This window comes from Oncorhynchus mykiss, chromosome 13 (assembly GCF_057628025.1).
Source record: "Oncorhynchus mykiss isolate SJ-2025 chromosome 13, ASM5762802v1, whole genome shotgun sequence".
In the NCBI taxonomy this organism is placed as follows: Eukaryota; Metazoa; Chordata; class Actinopteri; order Salmoniformes; family Salmonidae; genus Oncorhynchus; species Oncorhynchus mykiss.
Window position 1 is genome coordinate 44,102,467 of NC_143034.1, and position 22,470 is coordinate 44,124,936.

At 44.7% G+C, this 22,470-nt stretch overlaps 1 protein-coding gene and 3 non-coding genes across 5 annotated transcripts; all 4 read left to right on the forward strand.

The window, feature by feature from the left end:
- The first annotated feature begins 255 nt into the window (after nt 1–255).
- LOC110486198 (importin subunit beta-1) lies at nt 256–21,506 on the forward strand. Of its 2 annotated transcripts, none has more exons than XM_021557622.3 (22): nt 256–1,693; nt 2,760–2,818; nt 6,342–6,524; nt 6,768–6,968; nt 7,186–7,338; nt 7,614–7,682; nt 7,794–7,883; nt 8,210–8,320; nt 8,729–8,830; nt 10,335–10,559; nt 13,307–13,498; nt 14,011–14,141; nt 14,651–14,798; nt 15,019–15,090; nt 15,338–15,482; nt 16,406–16,488; nt 16,829–16,936; nt 17,243–17,386; nt 17,767–17,872; nt 18,367–18,481; nt 18,948–19,109; nt 19,503–21,506. In XM_021557622.3, coding segments are annotated over exons 1-22 (2,640 nt in total). In that variant the 5' UTR covers nt 256–1,653; the 3' UTR covers nt 19,504–21,506. The 2 variants fall into 2 exon arrangements, with proteins under 2 accessions (XP_021413297.1, XP_021413298.1); XM_021557623.3 differs by having other exon boundaries at nt 7,614–7,673.
- On the forward strand, nt 16,574–16,717 carry LOC118938633 (small nucleolar RNA SNORA79). The gene has a single exon (XR_005035840.2). It is a non-coding gene; the product is annotated as a small nucleolar RNA SNORA79 (small nucleolar RNA).
- On the forward strand, nt 17,444–17,587 carry LOC118938634 (small nucleolar RNA SNORA79). Its single transcript, XR_005035841.2, has one exon. It is a non-coding gene; the product is annotated as a small nucleolar RNA SNORA79 (small nucleolar RNA).
- On the forward strand, nt 18,035–18,178 carry LOC118938632 (small nucleolar RNA SNORA79). Its single transcript, XR_005035839.2, has one exon. It is a non-coding gene; the product is annotated as a small nucleolar RNA SNORA79 (small nucleolar RNA).
- Nucleotides 21,507–22,470: the final 964 nt, after the last annotated feature.

The window sequence follows — 22,470 nt, forward strand, 5'->3', positions numbered from 1 at the left end:
TTGAGTTGACTGATACCCCATTTCATTGATCCCCAATCATTGGGTAAAGCTGTACTGTGTAATATGAATGATACCCCATTTCACTGCTTCACATTCCAACCTTGTTTAACATGATCTAGACTAAATATGGCATGATTCCACCAATTGTAACGTTCTGCATCATTTTCAAATAGGTACTTTTATTTTGAAGACAACCCGCACATTCCACTATTGTGCCTAATCCTTATTGTAGCTAGCTTCACAACCCGGTCCCGGTCGAGCATCACTCGCCAGCTGCTTATAACGTTAGCTTTGGGAAACAGGGTTAAGTAGCTGGCTAGCGATTTATTTTCATGAACTGAAGTTGAATTTTAATAGGCGAACAACAAGTGGCTACCTAGATAATAATTACAATGATTCCTAAATCATTACTAAGAATAATGAAAATGACTGCAGTTTCTACTGGTCATTGTTTTCAGGCTGGTTGTATTGGTGCTAGCTAGGTACCAAGCTAAAGCCTAGCTAGCTTCCCCAGAAGTTGCGGTCGAACAAATAACGCTTTATTACCAAAGCGGTATTGTAAACACTTCGTTAGTGGCAGTTGTTTGCAGACTTTTTTGTACAGCTGTGACAATGCTACTGATAGTAGTGGTGGCGCTTGGCTTGCACGTGTAAATTCAGAACACACAACATTCTATAATATAACTGTGTTATTTGACGTGTCAAATTAAAAGCGTATTTAACTGGTAAAATAGTGTTATTTGACGTGCATCTTTTTTGACACGCAAAGAGCCAAACGGCGTTCCACAAAATGTAGCTGCTATCAGTTAGTGTACAGGTGCAATAAACCGACTGGCCAGCTCTGGAGGGCAGCTGTGACAGATCAACCAAGACTTTCGCTGACCAAATCAAAAGTGCCCTGGATGGCAGGCTAAGGGACGATTTATTTGTGAACTTTGTTCAATTATTATTAGTAGTACACTCTTCCATGGCTTACTTCCATCACGTTCATTGGAAATAAATTAAAAGTTATCGACAGTACATAAAGTATAGGGGGATTACTTAGATACATACATGAGTTGTCCCAACTGAAATGACGGTTAAATGTCATTACATTAGGCTAGCCATTTTGTCCACTCCACATTTGGTTTAGAATTTATTGAGAAGTCAGATCATTTTATGGTTGATTTAAGTACAGGACAGCAAAGTTACAACAGTTGGCTAATACTTTACCTATTTGAACAAGCGTCAAGTTTTGGTTAAAAAAAAAGGAATATGTTTAAGGTCCAGAAAAGGTGTGCGCACATGAAAACGCGCTCGCGCGGAAGATAGGGAGGAGTTTTTTTTTCTTTTTTTCTTTTTTCATAGAAGCGGCGCGTGATATCCTTCCGCGGGAGTCGAGCAAGGCCCTTTCCCTCCCGACAACACAGAATGAACAAGCGGCATTGCTGCTTAAACAATTTTTTTCCAGGTTCCGCGTTTGGAAATAGCCCATATCCAGAGTAAACTAATCGGCTGGGGGATACTGGGCGTGTGTGTTTTTCTCACCGGCTTTCGTTGATTTATCCACGGTCTTGTTACTTTGGTTGAACACTGAAGAAATATAATCCGGGGTTGAGTTGTGCGCGGCAATCTAACTAGCTAGCGACTTCTGTGTAGAGTGGTTGGGACAGAATGGAGCTGATAACAATCCTCGAAAAAACTGTCTCTCCAGGTGATTATACAGCTCCATATACTTATCTTTAACATTTGCCATGTGAAGAGTTTAAGCCAAGCAACTTGACATATCTGTATTTGATAACGATAACGGGTGAAAGTTAAATCAGAAAAAGGGAGGAGGAAATACCTAGCACTCGGCTAGCTAGGCTGCTAATGTTACGGCCTACTCACTCTGCGGATGCGGCTTCTGTGGTGAATTCGCTAACATGCTAACTTTTAGCACTGTTAATAGTTTAATCTGGGCGGCATTGGCCGAACTGCCAGTTGTCAAAATGTATTATCCGTTGAAAAAGTTATCACCCAGATAGTTGGTCATTTTGATGGGATATTTTTACTGGTTTGATACGTATAGTTAGTTACCTATCAATTAACTTGGCTAACTAGCCATTCATGTGCAACTAAATCGGCCCTGCCTTGCACGCCCGCTAACTTTAAAGATTAATATCTAAGTACTGTATCTAGCATGTGCATGATGTGCCGATGTGATTTTTTTTTTATTTTTAAGAAAATGCCTGGGCTCAATCATGTAAACCTTAGTAGGTGGTATACGCTAGCTAGTGAAGTAAACACTTGTGCATTGCCCGTGGTGATGTAACATGTAGAGCGAACTACGTTAGCTAAATAGTTTGATACGAGTTGGTTAGCTGGATGGCTAACTTAATCGTTGGCCTCTAGTAGCTATCCGCTAGTGAGCATAGCATCCCCGGTAGCAAGCGTGTTTGCATGACATGGGTCACCTGTCTAGCTAGTAGGGCTTGATAAATTGTCTATTTAATTAAACTAGTTACGAACTAATCTCGCATCGGGAAATGTACACCCACAATTTCCCAAGTAGATTTCCCAATTATCGCAGTAGCGGTGAACGTGATCACTGGTGCGCACTGTACACACTAGCTAATGTTAGCTAGGTAATCGTGGTAGCCTAGCTAGCTAATCGTTCTAGCTAGTTAGGCAATGTAGGAATTGCAGATGCATGCTAACAGAACTTTGCTGCTTCATGTTGTAGCTGCACTAGCTATTCACATTGTATAACGCTCACATTTTCTCCCTCGCCCCCTCAGATCGAAATGAACTGGAGGCGGCACAGAAGTTTCTGGAGCAGGCGGCAATTGAGAATTTGGTTTGTATAACTACACATTTTATCAGTCAGACGGATAATATATTCCGGTCACATTCAGGTCTGGCGCCAGAAACACAGGGCATGAGCGCATTGAATTGAATTGCCGGCGTTTTCAACTGGGCCCTTTCTCCATCTCAACATTATGGCAGCAGCGTCACACACCTCAGCTTTCGCGAATGAATGGAGACCTAGCATTAACCCACGTTAGCTAGCTAGCACACCAGCTACACCATTGTTGGAATCCAGTGCCTTGGCATGATCACTTGAGCACTAACAGAATTTCGACAAATGTCCGTTTTCAGTGGTTTTTAAACATTTATTCATTCAGATTAATTTCACTTGAGCGGTATAACCCCGGGATCGAAAAACGAGTTCAATGATAGTGATGGATCACTAGCAGGGCGGATTACGCTGTTTTGATATGGACACATGTGGCTAACATGTTGTAATTTTATAGCTGCATTTGATTCCGTATGCTATTCATGTAACTAATAGTTAACCGGAAAGCTGCCTGATAGGCTTTTACTAGTGAGCAAGAGCACTCCTCCCCCCTGACAGATGTCCATTGCATTTTTGGAGTAGAATGCAAAAGAGGGTGTAGCTAGCTGGCTAGAGAAGAGGAAGTAAGGCGTGATCAAGGCCTGTCATTGAACTACATTTTTGCATAGCTATTTAGCTTTGAAATTAGTCTCCTTGTGTGTATGCACTCTGCCTTTTGAGGAAACATTTATGCTATGATAACTATTTTGGGCAGTGGCAGATCCCCATAGAAAAAGCTAGTTTGTGCAAGGTGTGCAGGGCTCATTTGAACGGAAGTGGCATGGTACCAACATCTGCCACTTAACCTTTCTCGTGCTAGACTCTATATTGTATAGTTATATATTCTGTTATATATTCTGAAGAGTAGTCAAAAGCTAAACATTGATTGTGTATTCTCCCATTTTATTTGGCCACATGTCCTTATGTAGCTTTTTTCAAGTCAAAATAATATAATTATATTTTACATTTTAGTAATTTACCGGACACTCATCATCCAGAGCGACATACAGGAGCAGTTAGTGTTACGCGCCTTGCTCAATGGCACATTGGAAGATTTTTTTTTTACCTAGTCGCCGCAGGGATTCAAACCAGCAAACTTTCGGTAACTGCAAGGCACCTCAAAGGTCTATTGCTTTGTTTGCTGGACTGTGCAGCTCTGTTAATGATGAGTCACATAATTGGCTAGGCAGATAAAAAACTATTAAGGGAGTTTGACCCAAATCAGTAGTCAGAAGATGTCATGGTACAAGTGTTGCTAAATGGCCTTCTTTTGTGGTGCCCTCCTGTCCTTCATTATCATTAAAGACTGCATTATGATTAAACCTGTCTTTTAATCCATCAGCTAAATGGACATAGAGATTTCCTCTCCTAATCAAAGTATTTGTACATACATTTTTAATCTCCAGAAAGCCTAGATATTGACACCAAGCTAGACACTTGATGCCTCATAGGCCCCACTAATGGGATGATCTTGAATAGGTGTCACAGATGAACTCTTGCGTCTAAAATTGGTCACAAAGCAGAGTATACAGTTACTTCCGGAAAGTATTCAGACCCCTTGACTTTTTTCACATTGTTATAGCTTTGTTTTTCTCTCCCCGCAATTTACATACACTATCCCATAATGACAAAGCAAAAACAGGTTTAGACATTTTTGCCAATTTCTAAATTATAAAAAAATAACTTATGTAAGTATTCAGACCCTTTACTCAGTACTTTGTTAAAGCACCTTTGGCAGCGAATCCAGCTTCAAGTCTCCTTGGGTATGACGCGACAAGTTTCTCCCATTTTCTCTGCAGATCCTCTCAAGCTCTGTCAGGTTGGGATGGGGAGTGTTGCTGCACAGCTATTTCCAGGTCTTTCCAGAGATGTTCAAGTCTGGGCTCTGGCTGGGCCACTCAAGGACATTCAGAGACTTGTCCCAAAGCCACTCCTGCATTGTCTTGGCTGTGTACTTATGGTGGTTGTCCTGTTGGAAGGTGAACCTTCGCCCCAGTCTGAGCTCCTGAGTGCTCTGGAGCAGGTTTTCATCAATTATCTCTCTACTGCTCCATTCATCTTTCCCTCGATCCTGAGTAGTGTCCCTGCTGCTGAAAAACATCCCCACAGCATGATGCTGCCACCACCATGCTTCACTGTAGGGATGTTGTCCGGTTTCCTCCAGATGTGAGGCTTGGCATTCAGGCCAAAGAGTTGAATCTTGGTTTCATCAGACCAGAGAATCTAGTTTCTCATGGTCTTAGTCCTTTAGGTGCCTTTTGGCAAACTCCAAGCGGGCTGTCATGTACCTTTGACTGAGGAGTGGCTTCCGTCTGGTCACTACCATAAAGGCCTGCTTGGTAGAGTGCTGCAGAGATGATTGTCCTTCTGGAAGGGAGGTTCTCCCATCTACACAGAGGAACTCTGGAGCTCTGTCAGAGTGACCATCAGGTTCTTCGTCACCTCCCTGACCAAGGCCCTTCTCCCGCGATTGCTCGGTTTAGCCGGGCGGTCAGCTCTAGGAAGAGTCTTCTTTGTTCCAAACTTCTTACATTTTATGGTTGATGGAGGCCATTGTGTTCTTGGGGACCGTCAATGCTGCCAACATTTTATGGTACACTTCCCCAGATCTGTGCCTCGACACAATCCTGTCTCAGAGCTCTATGGACAATTCCTTCGACCTCATGGCTTTGTTTTTGGACTGACATGCACTGTCAACTGTGGGACCCTATATAGACAGGTGTGTGCCTTTCCAAATCATGTCCAAACAATTGAATTTACCACAGGTGAACTCCAATGAAGTTGTAGACATCTCAAGGATGATCAATGGAAACAGGATGCACCTGAGCTCAATTTTCAAGTCTTGTAGCAAAGGGTCTAAATACTTAAATACATAAGTTATTTCTGTTTATTTTTAAATTTGCTAAAATGTTTAAAAACCTGTTTTTGGTTTGTCATTATGGGGTATTGCTAAGGATATCTTTTTATTTAATCCATTTTAGAATAGGGCTGTAATGTAAGAAAATGTGGAAAAAGTCAGGTGGTCTGAATACTTTCCAAAGGCACTGTATATGTAAAATAGAGACCTTAACCACTTACCAGGACCTGAATGAATTTAGCAGTTTGTTGTTTTGGTTACACATTACAGATCTGATTTAAAACAACCACACATGGATCAAATGAGATTTGGGGAGCCTGCTGCTGCCACTCACTGACTGCAGCATGAATGGAATTTAGTGTCCAAATTGTTTTGCTGTTGCATACAAACCTGCTCTGTCATGTCTGTTGATTGATTACTAGCCTCCTACATCCTTCAGTTGCTGAATGTAACTGTTGAACACTGTTCAGAATCACTGCAGTGAAATCTTAATCATGCCTGGGACTGAAGGACTGTGGCGATGACTTTTTTTTCTTACCTGTGTTTTACTAAACCACTACCATCTTATGGCCTGATTGTGTAAAAAATACATTTTAAAAACTCCCCACCCATTCTCCCTTTCTCCAGCCCACGTTCCTGGTGGAGCTCTCCAAGGTGCTCGCCAACCCTGGCAACACCCAGGTGGCTCGCGTGGCCGCAGGGCTGCAGGTGAAGAACTCACTCACCTCCAAAGACCCGGACGTGAAGACACGCTACCAGCAGAGATGGCTTGCCATCGACGCCAACGCCCGGAGGGAGATCAAGAACTTTGTAAGGAGAAACTCCTCTTCTACCTCTTAGTGCAGATTTATTTATACTTTCTAGCTTCAGTTGGCTTTTATGTGGTCCCCCCAAAATAATTTAACCTCAGAAACCTACCCTGCCAAATGACTAATTGGACTAAAGCCCTTGCCTCCTACAAGAACCAATGTTCTCTGTCTCACTTGGCTTCGTTCAGCCAAATGCACCAGTTGATTCACCTCTAACCCCCCCCCCCCTTTCACTCCCCTCCAGGTTCTGCAGACCCTGGGCACAGAGACATACCGGCCCAGCTCGGCCTCCCAGTGTGTGGCTGGCATCGCCTGCGCAGAGATCCCCGTCACCCAGTGGCCCGAGCTCATTCCCCAGCTGGTGGCCAACGTGACGGACCCCAGCAGCACTGAGCACATGAAGGAGTCCACCCTGGAGGCCATTGGATACATCTGCCAGGACATAGTGAGTGCCCCTGGCACACACACTTCCTCACATGAGGATACCATGGTTAAAACCTCAATCTATCTACTGTAATATGGAACTTGTGACATTGTGACAAGACAAGATTCCAAAATTGAACCTAGGCTAAATTGTTTTCTTTGTTTTCCAAAGCATGCTTCGCTGCAGAGCAGACGTAACTTCCATGAACAACTGTCTTCTCTCCTCCCCTGTACTGTAGGACCCTGAGCAGCTGCAGGACAACGCCAACCAGATCCTGACAGCCATCATCCAGGGCATGAGGAAGGAGGAGCCCAGCAACAACGTCAAGCTGGCTGCCACCAACGCGCTGCTCAACTCACTGGAGTTCACCAAAGCCAACTTCGACAAAGAGGTGTGTTTGTGTCTCCCGCCCTGCCTGTGTCCCACTGTTAGTGTTTAAGTTCCTCCTTTGTCGCCTGCTGTGACCCCAAAAATGGAAAGATGAAATGGACAAATCTGAGCTTGTTTATATACTTAACTATCTGGTCTGTGATGAGAAATCATGCACCACGCTGAATGTGTGATGGATAACCCCTACCACAATATCTGAGACCTGCACACAAGGTTGGGTTTTGAATGCTTTGTCTATGTGCCTGTCATAACAGTGAATGGGTCTGTGTTTTCCAGACGGAGAGGCACTTTATCATGCAGGTCGTCTGCGAGGCCACACAGTGCCCAGACACCAGAGTGAGTATCGTGAGTTTCTCTTTTCTATTTAAAACCTTTTTTGGCACATTTATTCATGCGTTCAGCCAATAATCATATTGTTAACCAATGTTGGTGAAATGCAATGTCTGTCTCCCACAGGTACGAGTGGCTGCCTTACAGAACTTGGTGAAGATAATGTCTTTGTATTATCAGTACATGGAAACGTACATGGGTCCGGCACTGTTTGCGGTAAGCAACCCCCCATGCGGCAACTTGGGTCTTGCTCTGTGGTCTTTCGATGTGCTTCTATTTCTTTCTGAAGAACTTAAGTCGGAGAACTCCAAACAAGGTCTTGATGGACCTTATCAGTTACTGATATTGTAGCGTCGCTTGTTGACCACTTGTCTGGTCTGTGATGAGAGATAATGCACGACGCTGTAAATGCCTGATGTGTAACTCCTACGACAATATCTGAGACCTGCACGGACACCAAGGCCAGTAGTCCATATCAAGGACGCTCCTTTAAAATGAACATCCTGACCCCCCCCCCCCGGTCTCTGTCCTCCCCCGAACAGATCACAATAGAAGCCATGAAAAGTGACATTGATGAAGTTGCCTTACAAGGAATCGAGTTCTGGTCGAACGTGTGCGACGAGGAGATGGATTTGGCCATTGAAGCGACTGAGGTGAGCCCCACCCCACACACACACGTGCTTTCAAACGTGTTTTAACTCGATAAACTAAACACAAGGCAACACTGCAGCCCACTAATGGAAATGTACACGTTTTATATTATAACACCCGAAAGGGTCAGTTAGCCGTGTTTGCTGAGTGACGATCTAGCTCACCTGTCTGGTCTGATGAGAAATCATGCACCACGCTGAACGCCTGATGGATAACCTCTACCACTAAATCGGAGACCTACACCTACCTTGTTATTTTGTTATCACACCATTAGTCGGCCATTAAGCTGACGTCTCTTACCTCGAGGGTGTTTATTTTAGGCGCAAAATGCATACAGTGGAGAGTTGCACAACAACAAAAAGGCAAATATTCCTCTAAGTTTGGTACATCTTTCTCTCTCTCCCCCCCAGGCATCGGAGCAGGGCCGGCCCCCGGAGCACACCAGCAAGTTCTATGCCAAAGGAGCCTTGCAATACCTGGTGCCCATCCTCACCCAGACACTCACCAAACAGGTACCCAAGAGAAGAGCGCGCGGCAGTCATTTTACACCTCGTTATCCTCTTCGTTACACATTAGGGCACAGATTTGATGGGACACAATTTAAGTGAAGCGTCTGTATGCACCACACAACATTTCAGTCTGCCGTTTTTAGTGTGTACCCCAAGGCAAGATTCCTTGCAGTTCACAGCCCAGCCTGGTTAGCACAGCCCACACACAATTCTAAGTGAAACCATGTTAATGAGGTTGGAGGAGGGAGAAATCGACCAAAAAGATTTGGATTAATGTGAAGCATGTGAAAAATGCCAGCCACAGGGTGTTGGAAACCTTACCCGGAAAGGGTAAGCCAGCCCGTGGAAGTGAAGGCATCCCCAGCCAGTTTGTCCTTGAAGAGCAGGGCAGCGGTGGTGACGCTACATGATTTAATGTCAGCCAGAGACACTAAAACGTCCATCCATAATATCTTTATAACCTAGAATGATCCTGTAGAGTGAGACATACTGATTGATAAGGATATGGGTGAATCATTTCCATGTATTAACATCTCTGTACAACACTAATGCCTCTAGCTGGCAGAATCCTTAATCTTGAGATTAAATTAAGATTCTGCCTCCTAGGAAAACCTGTCTGGTCTGTGGTGAGAAATCATGCACCACGCGGAACATGTGATTGATAACCCCTACCACAATATCTGAGACCTGCAGACATGTATTTTTAATTTAACCTTTATTTAACTAGGCCTGTCAGTTGAGAACAAATTCCTATTTACAATCACGGCCTACACTGGCCAAAGCCGGACGACGCTGGGCCAATTGTGCACCGCCCTATGAGACTCCCAATCGCGTCCGATTGTGATACAGCCTGGATTTGAACCAATGTGTCTGTAGTGACGCACCTAGCGCTGAGATGCAGTGCCTTAGACCGCTGCGCCACTCGGGAGCCCGTATTAAGGGCTGGGGGGGGGTGGCTCCTCACCCATCCAGATGCCACCATTTTGTGTGTAATACCACATACAACATTGTTGATTGTCCCCCCAGGAAGACTTCTACTGCTACCACCCATTCTATAATAAGTACAAGTGTACCATGTGAAGTCTAGCAGGGAGGTGTGAGGATTTCTGTACGTGCCACCCCAGTCTTATCTATTAGGGGCTTTAATGAGACCCACTGTACTTGTCTAGCTGAATTTGTGTGTCACATTTGGTCTGTCCTGTTATTGTGTGTCCTTTTGTGTAGAATGTCCTTGTTGATGTGAATGTAAGCTTTTTCCTTTGGGTCTCCTTCCCCTCTACACGATCGGGTCATCTCTCCCAGCATACCTTTTTATGTAAATGTTTTTCCTCTCACCTCTCCTATGTGCAAGTCCAGTATAGATTCCTTTCATACTTCTCCTTCCCTCCACCCCCCTTCTTTGTTCCTCTGTCAATAGACATTTGGTTTTTATCCCTTCTTTTCTCGATGTCATAACGTGTCATGTAAATGCGTCTCCTCTCATTCACCCCTCTCGCTTCCTCCTCAGGACGAGAACGACGACGATGACGACTGGAACCCGTGCAAGGCGGCGGGCGTGTGCCTGATGCTGCTGGCCACGTGCTGCGAGGACGACGTGGTGCCTCACGTGCTGCCCTTCATCAAGGAGCACATCAAGCACCCCGACTGGCGCTACCGAGACGCCTCGGTCATGGCCTTCGGCTCCATCCTGGAGGGGCCCGAGCTCAACCAGCTCAAACCCCTCGTCATTCAGGTGACTAACTTCACCAAATGTAGACATGAAGAGCTATTCTTGTAACGGCTTCGCTCAATTCATTCTAATTAACCTAACAATTAGGACACACCCCTCACTATTGTCATTGGTTGCACTAATTGCATTCTTTGACTACTCAACCTGGTTCAAGCAATCATGACATTTCCCATGAAGAAGGCACAGTGATGCCGAAACGTTGGTTTACCCAATAAATGACTGGCCGTTTTTATATAAAAATAGTCGCACACTATATATCTTAGTTTATTCGGCGTTAGTCGGCACCTCTGCACAAAATACTAACACTGCAGGTTGAGGAGTTTTGATTATCTGAGGAGTTTTGATTATCTGTTAGGAAATTCTTGGCATAGTAGGGATGGGATGTTTGGCTCTTTTGACTGCCTTGGATCTTGTCGACTCGTTCAGTCAAAAGAACGACTCGTTCGGCTCCTTTTGTTCATTTGAGTCAGTAATGCCCAGAGCACGCAGGACCCCCGGCCGGCGAACGCCGAACTGAAAACTCAAGTCATGATTCCACAAGCCTCTTGTTCACATCTCGTTCACCATAGGGGGCTTATTGGAGCCGTCATTTGTGATTGAGACGTGTGCACACGAATAAGATTATTTCTTTATTCATTTGAAATGGGGTAAGGTTGTGGCTCCAACCGGACGAGATTATGAACGACTCCTTAAATGTCTCCCGTGAGGGTGACGAGCACCGTGTTCAAACTGCAGCCCCCAGGATGATTCATTGTAGAGTTTGCGTTTGTTTGAGCAGAGGCTCTGGTTCTAAAGAAATGCTGCGCCAATGATATTCAATAATCAATTAATTGCATTCATTCTTGCACCATGCGATCAATTATCAGTTGTAAACATGCATTTTTTCTTCTCGACGCTTATGATCTATTTCCCCGTGCGCGTATGACCGATGGTTGGTGGTCGGAGTGCGTCTCTGGAGCCGCTGAGCCGGAGGAGCGTGTATTGATCCCGCTGTAGGTAGGAATCACTGCGGCCAGTACTAGCAGGTCAAAACGAAAGACTATAAAATGAACCGGTCACTCAGGAGAAACAAATCACGCGTCTCGAGTCAGTAAAAATAGTTGTTTATAAAGAACGCATCGTTCGCCCAACTGCACATCGCTAAGGCAACCAGCTCAAGCCCCTTGTCACACAGGTCAGTACACCAGCTTCCGCTGCATTATGATACCTACTTACTGATACGACCAATTTTCCCCCAAGGGGAAGTTTCACAGCAGCATAGACTAACATGCATACCAACAATCCACCGTCTGATGGGTGTGTCGAGCAAGGAAGAGAATTGCTTGTGGCCAAGTAGAAATGTATCTGCTGTAAAGGTCATTATCTCTAGGTTGCAAGCATTTCTCAGTTTCCTTGTGTTGCACGCCCATCAGATAATGCATTGTCTTTTCTGTGTGTTTTTAAACTCCCTTACGGTTAATAATGAAGCTATCTGCAAGTTTCAGTAAATCTTTAGATGAACCACAATCTACCCTAAGTTGTTGCCAGGGTGATCGGGTATTTCCAGACGTGTTCATTCACAAGTAGGGTGGACTGGAGAGGCTGTGAGGAGGCGGTATCTGCTGAACCACCATGTTCTTTGGTTTCTGTGTGTATGGCTGCGTCTCAAATGGCTCCCTATCTGGTGCACTGTTTTCTGCCAGGACACAAGTAACGCGTTATGTAGGGACTAGGGTGCCATTTGGGATACAGACTGTGTGAAATCCTTGGCCCCCAAGCCCTATTGAACTGTGAACTGAAAGTGGGTGCTTGTCTCAGAGTGAGCTGGTGATAAGCTTGTGTAAGTGTCCATAATCCGAGATAAAAACTTGTCGTTCACTAGGTACCAAATTCAAAAGAACTGACCTGATGTTATATTAAAATCATGTTTCCGTTGTAAAACGTGAATATGTGAACTAATAAGGCAGTATAGAACCTTGTATCTGGTCGGTGATGAAAAAGATTGTACTCAAGACCCTTGACAACCCTGACGTTTAAATAGGATTTATCTGAGACCTGCACAGACAAGTTCAGTAAAGCTGGATTTAGACAAACTCTGTAGTAGTTATGGGGGGGGAAATTGACAGTTACACATCGGAATGTTGTTTTTGATGATTAGTATCGTTTTGACGATAATCGCAATATTTTTTGCGCTAGTTCGCTGTTCCTGCACAGCTTTTTTTTGCAGGAAGCCAATTTGTTATCAACAAATTGTATTTCCATTACTGATAAACTCATTTTCTCATGGCTCTCTTGTCTGTCTGCAGCAGGCATATGTTTGGAACATCGAATCACAATAAAATCACACTATCGAATCGCAATATATTTAGAATCGTAACGATACGTTAGGTCCCTGGCAATTCCCAGCCCTACTCTGTAGAGGCTCTGTGACAATCCCTGGTGGCCCCTTTCCCTGTTTGTCATATTTGACAGATGCTACTGTTGTAAAATCTTGTCCACTGCCCTCCCTCTCCTTCCAGCCCCTACCTCTCTCGCTACACTTAAATACTGCTGTTATATTAACAGTACCTTCCTTTCTCTGCCCATCCATGCCGGTCTGTTTACTCTTGAACCCTGGTTAACAGTACTTAATAATGATTAAATTATCATTTATTACATTTCTATAGCGCTTTTCATAGGATCTCAACGCTCTTAAATGGGGAGACTTCATGTGTCGTCGTCCCCGTTCAGTGACACTACCGGGGTTAATGCTTTTCTTTCTCCCTTCCCAGGCAATGCCCACGCTGATTGAGCTGATGAAGGACCCCAGTGTTGTGGTGAGGGACACCACGGCCTGGACAGTGGGCAGGATCTGTGAGCTGCTGCCGGAGGCGGCCATCAACGAGGTGTACCTGGCCCCTCTGTTGCAGTGCCTCATCGAGGGCCTGGGGGCCGAGCCACGCGTCGCATCCAACGTCTGCTGGGTGAGACACAAGCTAGAGACGCTTTTTGATTTGATTAATTTGACCATTTTTAAAAACGCAATTCGGCAACACGTGGATACAAAATGCACTTAAAATTGAGGATCACGGAAAACGGTAAACAGCGTATTTCCATTGTGGGCCTCCACCACACATGCCGCAGTAGTACTTTGTTAATCCCACAGATAAGGATTTCATCACCACAAGCTTCAACGATATACTGCACAGTACAAAGACACCACTTGCTCATTTACAATTGATGCCGTAGATCTGTCCACCCCACTCGAGTGAAATATGTTGCATCAAAGTACCTGTAGTTGAGAGAGATACCTGTCAGGTCTGTGACGGGAGATCATGCACCACACTGAATATGTGATGGATAACCCCAACCACAGTATCTGAGACCTGCTAAAGACAGTTTTTTATTTTATTTTAAGGACCAAAAATAATGATTCCTGATTTTCATATGGATGCCCTCGTAACTTCTCCTTCCATCCCTTTCCCTCGACCCTCAGGCCTTCTCCAGCCTGGCGGAAGCCGCGTACGAAGCCACAGATGCAGCGGAGGACCAGGAGGAGCCTGCCACGTACTGCCTCTCCTCCTCCTTCGAGCTCATCGTCCAGAAACTATTAGAAACCACAGACAGGTAGGCAGGACTGTCCAGAAACGGTAGACTGGTAAGCAGGACATGGGGATGGAACGTCGCCTTCTGTTGTCAGGACTGTAGAGGTTTAGAAACCTCAACTTTGCTAGTCAAACGAGACATTGTGTCTGGAGGATTTCTGGAGTTAGCTGGAGACTAACTCTCTGGTCTGTGGTGAGAAATCATGCACCACGCTGAACATGTGATGGATAACCCCTACCACAATATCTGAGGCCTTCAACGACAAAAATGCATTTGGAGATGTAGAATGGCGTTAAAATCTACTTCCTCAGGAAATCCTTTGAAGCCCGTAGCTGTATATACCCTTTTGAAGGCTGTGAGTCTCTTATCCAGTCTTGCCGTCATAGATCGCTCAGGTTTATGTATTTAAATGCACCAATTTTTTTTGCTAAGAATTGCACATATTTCTGTATAATATAAAATGCAAGTAATATTATTTTCTTGATGCATAGTAATGATTGTAAGTTATGTTTTCCCTCTGTGTCCACCAGGCCGGACGGTCACCAGAACAACCTGCGTAGCGCGGCCTACGAGGCCCTGATGGAGATTGTGAAGAACAGCGCCAAGGACTGCTACCCAGCCGTGCAGAAGACCACCCTGGTCATCATGGAACGCCTGCAGCAGGTCCTGCAGATGGAGGTGGGTCCCAACAGAGAGAGCGGTGGATTGGTGGGGCAAACCTTTTTGGTCTGTGATGAGAAATCATGTACTCACTACTCTGAAGAGCTCTGATGTTTACTTAAGGATTTATCTGAGACCTACTCTAAACTATTAGACATTTTGCTTGGATTCTTTTCTGTATTGAATAAACTCACATTGAAGGAACTGTTGATTTCATGTGCTCTCTCTCTCGCCTCAGTCTCACATCCAGAGCACGTCGGACAGAATTCAGTTCAACGACCTCCAGTCTCTACTGTGTGCCACCCTGCAGGTGAGATAAGCTGACTTCGTTCAGTTTGACCCTCAAACTAAGAATCTGAGACCTGCACAGACATGATCTAAAATGTACTAGGAAAGGAGAAGGCTTTATGAGGAAAGGTACCGTAGACGGACACCCAGCAAGTAAACAACTTCTGGGTTGGAGTTCTCCTCTTTCCCGCTTCTCACAGTAGCTAAACGACTTTCGAGTTAGCCTGTGCTATGTTAGGTTAACCCTTTCCCTCCCCACTTCTCTATAGAATGTGCTGAGGAAGGTGCAGCACCAGGACGCGTTGCAGATCTCAGACGTGGTGATGGCCTCCCTGCTCAGAATGTTCCAGAACACCGCCGGCTCCGGGGGCGTACAGGAGGATGCGCTCATGGCCGTCTCAACCTTGGTGGAAGGTGAGCCATTTAAAACGGTCACACTGTGGTGGATGGGTAAAAAACAACAACATTTAGTTAGATGGGTCACACACACACAGGGTTTTCTACGCACACCCTCCGCCCACTTTAGTAGGATGAATTATGTTTATGTGAATCTAAGCAGTTAAACCTCGTATCTGGTCTGTGATGAGAAATCTTGTACTCAAAACCCTGAAAACCCTGATGTTTTAATAGGATTTATCTGAAACCTGTTTCCAGCCGCTTGGTCAATGTGAATCTGATTTCCAGTCTTCTAGCAGTATGTAAATGGTGTGTTGCATGTCCAGTGTCACATGCCTCACTGAGCATTTTTACAAGCACACTAAAAAAATCTGTGTTATGGCAGAGTGTGGCATTAGTCATGTAATCGTGTTACTCTAACTGATCTTAATCGCTGTAAGGTCACAATCAAAGTAAACATAAGCCAATTAAAACAGCTCTGAAAACCAGGTATCTTTGGAAAGATTAGGATGTATATAAGCGGCTTAATCGGTGTTCCAGCGGCGTATTCGATCGGTGCGTGTGCTAGCACCAGCAACTATAGCCTCCATCTTTTGCGCGAGTGAAGTGAGTTTGGACCAAACTGCAAGGATGAATCTTAGAAATAGTTTTCACATACAAACTTTTTATATGTCCGAACTCAGAATCAAATAGGCTTCCCAAAAATGACATGGTCGCTATGGTAACGTTTATTTTGATTGAAGAATTTCTGCATTTATCAAAGTGCCAACCAGTTAGACTGATTTTAGATATGTCCATATAAACAAAATTATTAGGGAAATTGTTAATTTTGCAAAGCATGTAAACATTTAAATCGAATTGTCATATTAATTTTTACTATTCACAATAATCGTGTGCATGTAACCAGACTCAATGTTCTGTAATTTCTTCTGTTTCCTCAGTTTTGGGCGCTGACTTTCAGAAATACATGGATGCCTTTAAACCCTTCCTGGGAATTGGACTGAAGAATTATGCAGAATATCAAGTGGGTTCTATGATATTTTTTTTCTCGGATTATATTCATATTAATCTCTTAAAGTAAAAAAACAAACTAGATTCTTCCCTTCCACTGACGCCTGTTCCTCTCGCTGCTCCGAGCTGTGGCAGCTGGGATTTTGGGTGGTCACAGAGTAACGCGGGGTCTATTTCACCCAGTGTTCATGAGGTAGCAGGGCTGCCATTGTCTACACTGGACTTTGCGGGACCCCACACTTGAAATGCACTGACTTAGTAGCTAAGTACCTTCTAGTAATGCTTGCTGTGAGAGTCGACACTCAATTATTTCACCTAGCTACACCGCTTGCCCTCCCTCCCTCCCTCGTCAGGTGTGTCTGGCCGCGGTGGGCCTGGTGTGTGACCTGTGCCGAGCCCTAATGTCCAACATCCTGCCTTACTGCGACGAGATCATGCAGCTCCTGCTGGAAAACCTGGGGGTGAGTTGCACTTTAGTTTCTGCCAGCTGTGTTGGTCATACTGGAATGTGCAGGACTGTACATTTTGAGTCTTTTTTTTTTATTGTAGATTTACAGCCTCTGTTTTATTGATCGGTTACTTTGTAGAAGCGTGTAAATGTCTTGGTGTCAAGCTGACCGTAGACACAGCAACAAAAAAATATCGGGAAGAAAAGGGGATATAATTCCAGCTGTCTTTGTTCATATGGGTTAGGTTAAGTCTTGTAGATATTCATAACGTTTTTCACCTGTACTGACTAAGGGCATGTGTGTGTGTTGCCCCTGCAGAATGAGAATGTGCACCGGTCGGTGAAGCCCCAGATCCTGTCAGCGTTCGGAGACATTGCCCTGGCCATCGGAGGAGAGTTCAAGAAGTACCTGGAGATCGTCCTGGACACCCTGCAGCAGGCGTCGCAGGCACAAGTCGACAAGGTAGAACAGATGGACACGCGCTGTACCACATTGGCATCCCCCTGTTTCATTTGACCCTGACACCTGTTCCTCTCGCTGCTCTGAGCTGTGGCAGCTGGGATTTTGGGTGGTCACAGAGTAACGCAGGGTCTATTTCACCCAGTGTTCATGAGGTAGCAGGGCTGCCATTGTCTACACTGGACTTTGCGGGACCCCACAAGTTTCTTCCCTGAGCGTTTTTTTTGTAGAACCTTGTTAAGCATGCCTCTTCCGGGGTTTGTTAGGGATATTAGTATTATAGTGGTCAATAGATAACAATGACAGTTGCGCTCCTTGGTGCGGTCTGTCCTCTATCCCGCTAACCTGCTGTGTGTTTTGGTTCTCTCCCCCCCTCCTGGCAGACGGACTATGACATGGTGGACTATCTGAATGAGCTGCGGGAGGGCTGTCTGGAGGCCTACACTGGCATCATCCAGGGCCTGAAGGGAGACCAGGAGAACGTGCACCGTGAGTCCGCCATCCTCCCACTGTCATAACTAATCTACACATTTTGTGGATCTAGTATTTTGGTGTTTTGTGCGACTATGGTATTGATATTGTGTCTTGAGATGCCAAATGTACGATTTTCCTGCACTAGTGTTTACAGTAGAGACTGAGGAGTCCTTCCACTGACGCCTGTTCCTCTCGCTGCTCTGAGCTGTGGCAGCTGGGATTTTGGGTGGTCACAGAGTAACGCAGGGTCTATTTCACCCAGTGTTCATGAGGTAGCAGGGCTGCCATTGTCTACACTGGACTTTGCGGGACCCCACACGTGCCCATGGTGGCACACTGAAAAGTCTGAAAATCGGCAAATGCCACTTTTCCTAACACACATCCTTAATCACCTCTTCGTCTGAATTATGGCAACTTTGAGTGACTATTGGTCATCTGTCACCTCCTGTCTTAATTATCATGATTGCGCTGAACATTGTCTTCCTTGCATCGTTCTGTCCTACCTGTAGCTGACGTGATGCTGGTGCAGCCCAGAGTGGAGTTCATCCTGTCCTTCATCCATCACATCGCTGAAGACGAGGACCACTCTGACGGCGTAGTGGCAAACGCCGCCGGACTTATAGGGTAAGGCAACTAGGATTATCTCAGTGGTAGTGACGCTTGCTTTGTGGATCACAATAATACTGAAGATTTTTTTTGGTACGACATAGCATAAAAATGTTAGGGGCAGCTTGGGATAAGATGCGCGGAGGAGGGCAGGTGATCTCAAGGCATGAAAGATACTTCATGATTTCTGATTTAAAAATTACACAAATAATTATACATTTTTTGTTGATCTGTCTGGTCTGTGAGATCTTGTACTCAAAACCCTGATGTTTTAATAGCGTTTATCTTAAGCCTGAACAGACCTGGTCAGTAAGAGACTTGAAAAGGAGTTGTTTGAGGTAGCAGGCCTCTAGATCGAAGTCGTGTTTCCAGCGACTTGATCAATGTAAAACGGTTTCCTCCGCTTCCCTTTGCAGTATGTAAATAGTCATGTTCCTGCCCGACGTGCTTAGTTTAACCCTTTCTCCCTCTTTCCTCTCCTCAGAGACCTGTGCACGGCCTTTGGGAAGGACGTGATGAAGCTGGTGGAGCTGCGGCCCCTCATCAACGACCTGCTGACGGAGGGCCGGAGGTCCAAGACCACCAAGACCAAGACGCTGGCCACCTGGGCCACCAAGGAGCTGCGTAAGCTCAAGAGCCAGGCCTGGTGAGTTATTGTCCTAATGCCCTACTGACTGACAGTCACCCCTACAGCACCTTTAGGGCGTCACAAAACAGAAAGGGAATAGCTAAGGGATAAAAAAAAAATGTACGGTTTGAAAGTTAATGTTGCGTTGGGAGATACTTATTCAGGAAGTGCGTGTCTTGTCCATTATTATTTTTTTCATTATGGAGATGGCGTGAAATTGTAACCTTTAGTGATTTCATGAAAGAGCATGTATAGAGGGTAACTTGGTGACCAATTCTGATATCTATAAAGTCACCAGAATTTCACTGGAGCAGCCTAATGAGAGGGATCACTATGTGCATGGAGCACGTGAACACCGGACTTTGGCTCCTTCAGCTAATAAGCTTTTCTTCCTATTTTCCTCCTCTACAGATTTCATGCTGGTTGGGGATAAGATGGACAACAATGAAAACGCCCCACTGGAATTTCTTCTGTCTTTTGCGTCGTGTCCGAGTTAAAGCAGAAGTGAAGCGTGCGCTGAGATGAGTGTCTGAGAATGTGTGAGTGAGAGCGAGAGTGAGCGAGGATCGACGTCACACCACCTTCTGAGTACAATTCCAGCAGTTGCCGGCAGACCAGCAGCGCCCCACCCCTGAACCCCCACCACCACTTCCTTAGGCCCCCCCCCGCCACCTTCTTCTTCGGCCACCTGTGGACTGATTCTGACTTGACAAGGACTCCACACAAAAACGTGGATCGCTGTAGCCGGCTAGTTCTAGAACTCTTCTGGAAAAAAAACTAATATTAGTCTACAACAGGATCACCAGAGCAGATAAATAAAACTGCCAAAATGTGGTTTCTTTTGAGGGAAAATACAAACAAAACATGATACGAAAGAACGCGACTATTTTGCTCTTTGACCGATCTGTGGAAGATTTACTTTTTCCCTTGTCATTTTTGGGGGGTTTCCTTCAAGCACTATATGGTTGTGGACTTGGTCAATTTTACGCAAACGTGAACTGAACCGGAATCCGAAAAATACAAACTTTTGGGGTGTTAGAAATGCGCCTAAAGGATCACTGCTGGAGTTGAAGGAAGATGAAACGAGGGGGACGAGCAGGCGGTCTCCACCCCCCTCGTCTCCTACTTCTAGCCTCTCTGATATCCCCCAGCCTGCCCCTGCAAGGAGCCCCCACAGTGATGCAGGGGTGGAGCTAGCTGACCAGCCTGGAAGATGAAGTGTGTGTCTGTGAGGGAGGGGATTCACTGTCTCCACACCCCCACCCCCCCCCGGTTATTTCAAATAAATAATAAAGCTTGACGCAAATTCAGTAAGATATATTTCTGATGCTGTTTGGGAGAGGGCAGTGGGGGCCCGGTAGATTACTTATTGGCAGCACTTGAGTGAATTGGCAAGAAGGTGTTTATTTCCTGCAAGAGAATCACTGACAAATGTTCACCGGTTCAATTTTTTTTTTTTTTTTTTTAATGGCATCAGTAGTTTCTCTTCATCTTCAGTGTGGGCTTCTAGATAAACAGACCCTTTCTTGCCAGCCCCGTTAACAAGAATTGGTGAGGATTTATGCGTTGAGTGCATCAGGATCAATCGAGGCTATGGGAACACTTCCAAAATAACTACATTTGACATGTAACACTTTATCTTCTTAGTGTTAAGATGAGCAAGGAGTAGAAAACGAGTGCCAAATTTAGACTACTCGTCATAGGGTAAAATACAACAAGCAAACACACACTTGCCTAAAGCATGCAGTTCAGAAAGAAATCTATTGAACTACATGATGAACAAGTGAATTGGGCTTGTTTCAGTTCCCATTTGTTGGTTTCTCGCTGCACTTAGTTGGAAAAGGGTCACTCACCAAGCTGTTAAAATGAGAATCGACTACGTTTGTACAAGGTTATATTTTTCCATTGCTATGAAAAGAAACAATAAAATGATATCAAACATTCCCCAAGCAGTTCTGGTACTTTGGTCTGTATTTTCTTTTGTTTCTTGCAACTGTTTGTAATGCACTGTGATGACTTTGGTGTCCATGGCAACGCTAGGTTGGTCGAGATCTCCTCCCCCCAGAAACTTCCAGAAAATGTATCTTGTCTATATTGGCATAATCAATCGGGTTCAATTTAACTTGTCATCACTGTTTTGTACTGTTTACGTTCTCCAATGCCTACGTGTTGGATATGAGGCGTTTTCCATTTGATTTGAGATTGGACATTTTTTTGCGGTGACTTTGGTCCTCACACCACTTTGGATTGTGTAACATTGTCCTCATGGGCTTGGCTATTTACACCATGTCATGTGTTGAAATGATATTAAGAATTGCAACATGAATATAGAATTGTGAACATTATGACAACCTGCTTTTTTTCTTTTCTTAATTTCCAACCTAGTAAACTAATAAAAATCTATATTGTACTTAACACTGTAACCTTTCAATGTTCTTCTGTAATTGGCTGTCACTTGTGTCTGCTGACCCTTATACCCTTGGATTGAGTGTGTGTAGATCATTATTCTATCTTGCTTAAAAGGAAAGTCCGCTAAACATTACTCTTGTCCCTCCAGACATTAACTTGACAGGTTGATCAATTTTTCAAGTGCCAGTAATGCACAATTTTGGCATTTTATTCACCATTATGGTGCACTACTTCTGAACAGGGAGCATAGACAAAGTACATTTGATCTGAGCAGAATTTGGAATAGTTATGTTAGAAGTTGACCCCAACCCAATCCTACAGATAACGGGAAAGAAACATGGAAGTGCAGTACACTGTCAACTACCAAATACAATATATTGTCAGGTGTCGGGTCACTGCTAGTGCCCAGCTGACTGAACTGCAAGTGTTGGTTTTATTTCCCCACAACTCAATTTAAAAGTTGAAATGGTACAGTGCTGTCTCATAAACCTGCCATGCTGATTTGGACAGAAATGTGACTCCGTATAAATGGGTGAAATGCAAAACTTGGCTCATTGTGAAGGCTACATTTGCTAAGAGAGATACAATGCATCTAAAATAGCACATAGTGAAATTAGAAACCGGGTGGTTAATTTATACTTGACCATGAAGAGTGGGATGATATCTGGAATGAGCAGAGCAGCAACTGATGACGTTGTACACAGTCACCTAAAAGGCTCGAGGACCACGGTCACAAAGAGCAGACACTAAGTAAAAAAATATATGAAACTTAAAATGTCATCTTGAAGTAGTGCTTGGTTCCAAATGAGAGAGAGAGCAGGCAAGCGTTTTACGGAAGTGGAAGAGCGAGGAGGAGAGTGGGGTTTATGTGTGACTGAACCAGAATCTAGGGGCTTTTGGTGTCCTTTCTACTTCAGGAAGCGTTCAGGGCATCGGCAGAGACACATTATCTATTATATTGACCAGATTA

What these genes read in the sequence shown, in the direction of transcription:
- LOC110486198 (XM_021557622.3), top strand. Translation starts at nt 1,654, where the DNA reads ATGGAGCTGATAACAATCCTCGAAAAAACTGTCTCTCCAG. An exon ending in TCGCATCCAACGTCTGCTGG is followed by an intron (nt 13,499 to 14,010) that starts GTGAGACACAAG and finishes CTCGACCCTCAG; the next exon opens with GCCTTCTCCAGCCTGGCGGA. An exon ending in TCCTGCTGGAAAACCTGGGG is followed by an intron (nt 16,937 to 17,242) that starts GTGAGTTGCACT and finishes TTGCCCCTGCAG; the next exon opens with AATGAGAATGTGCACCGGTC.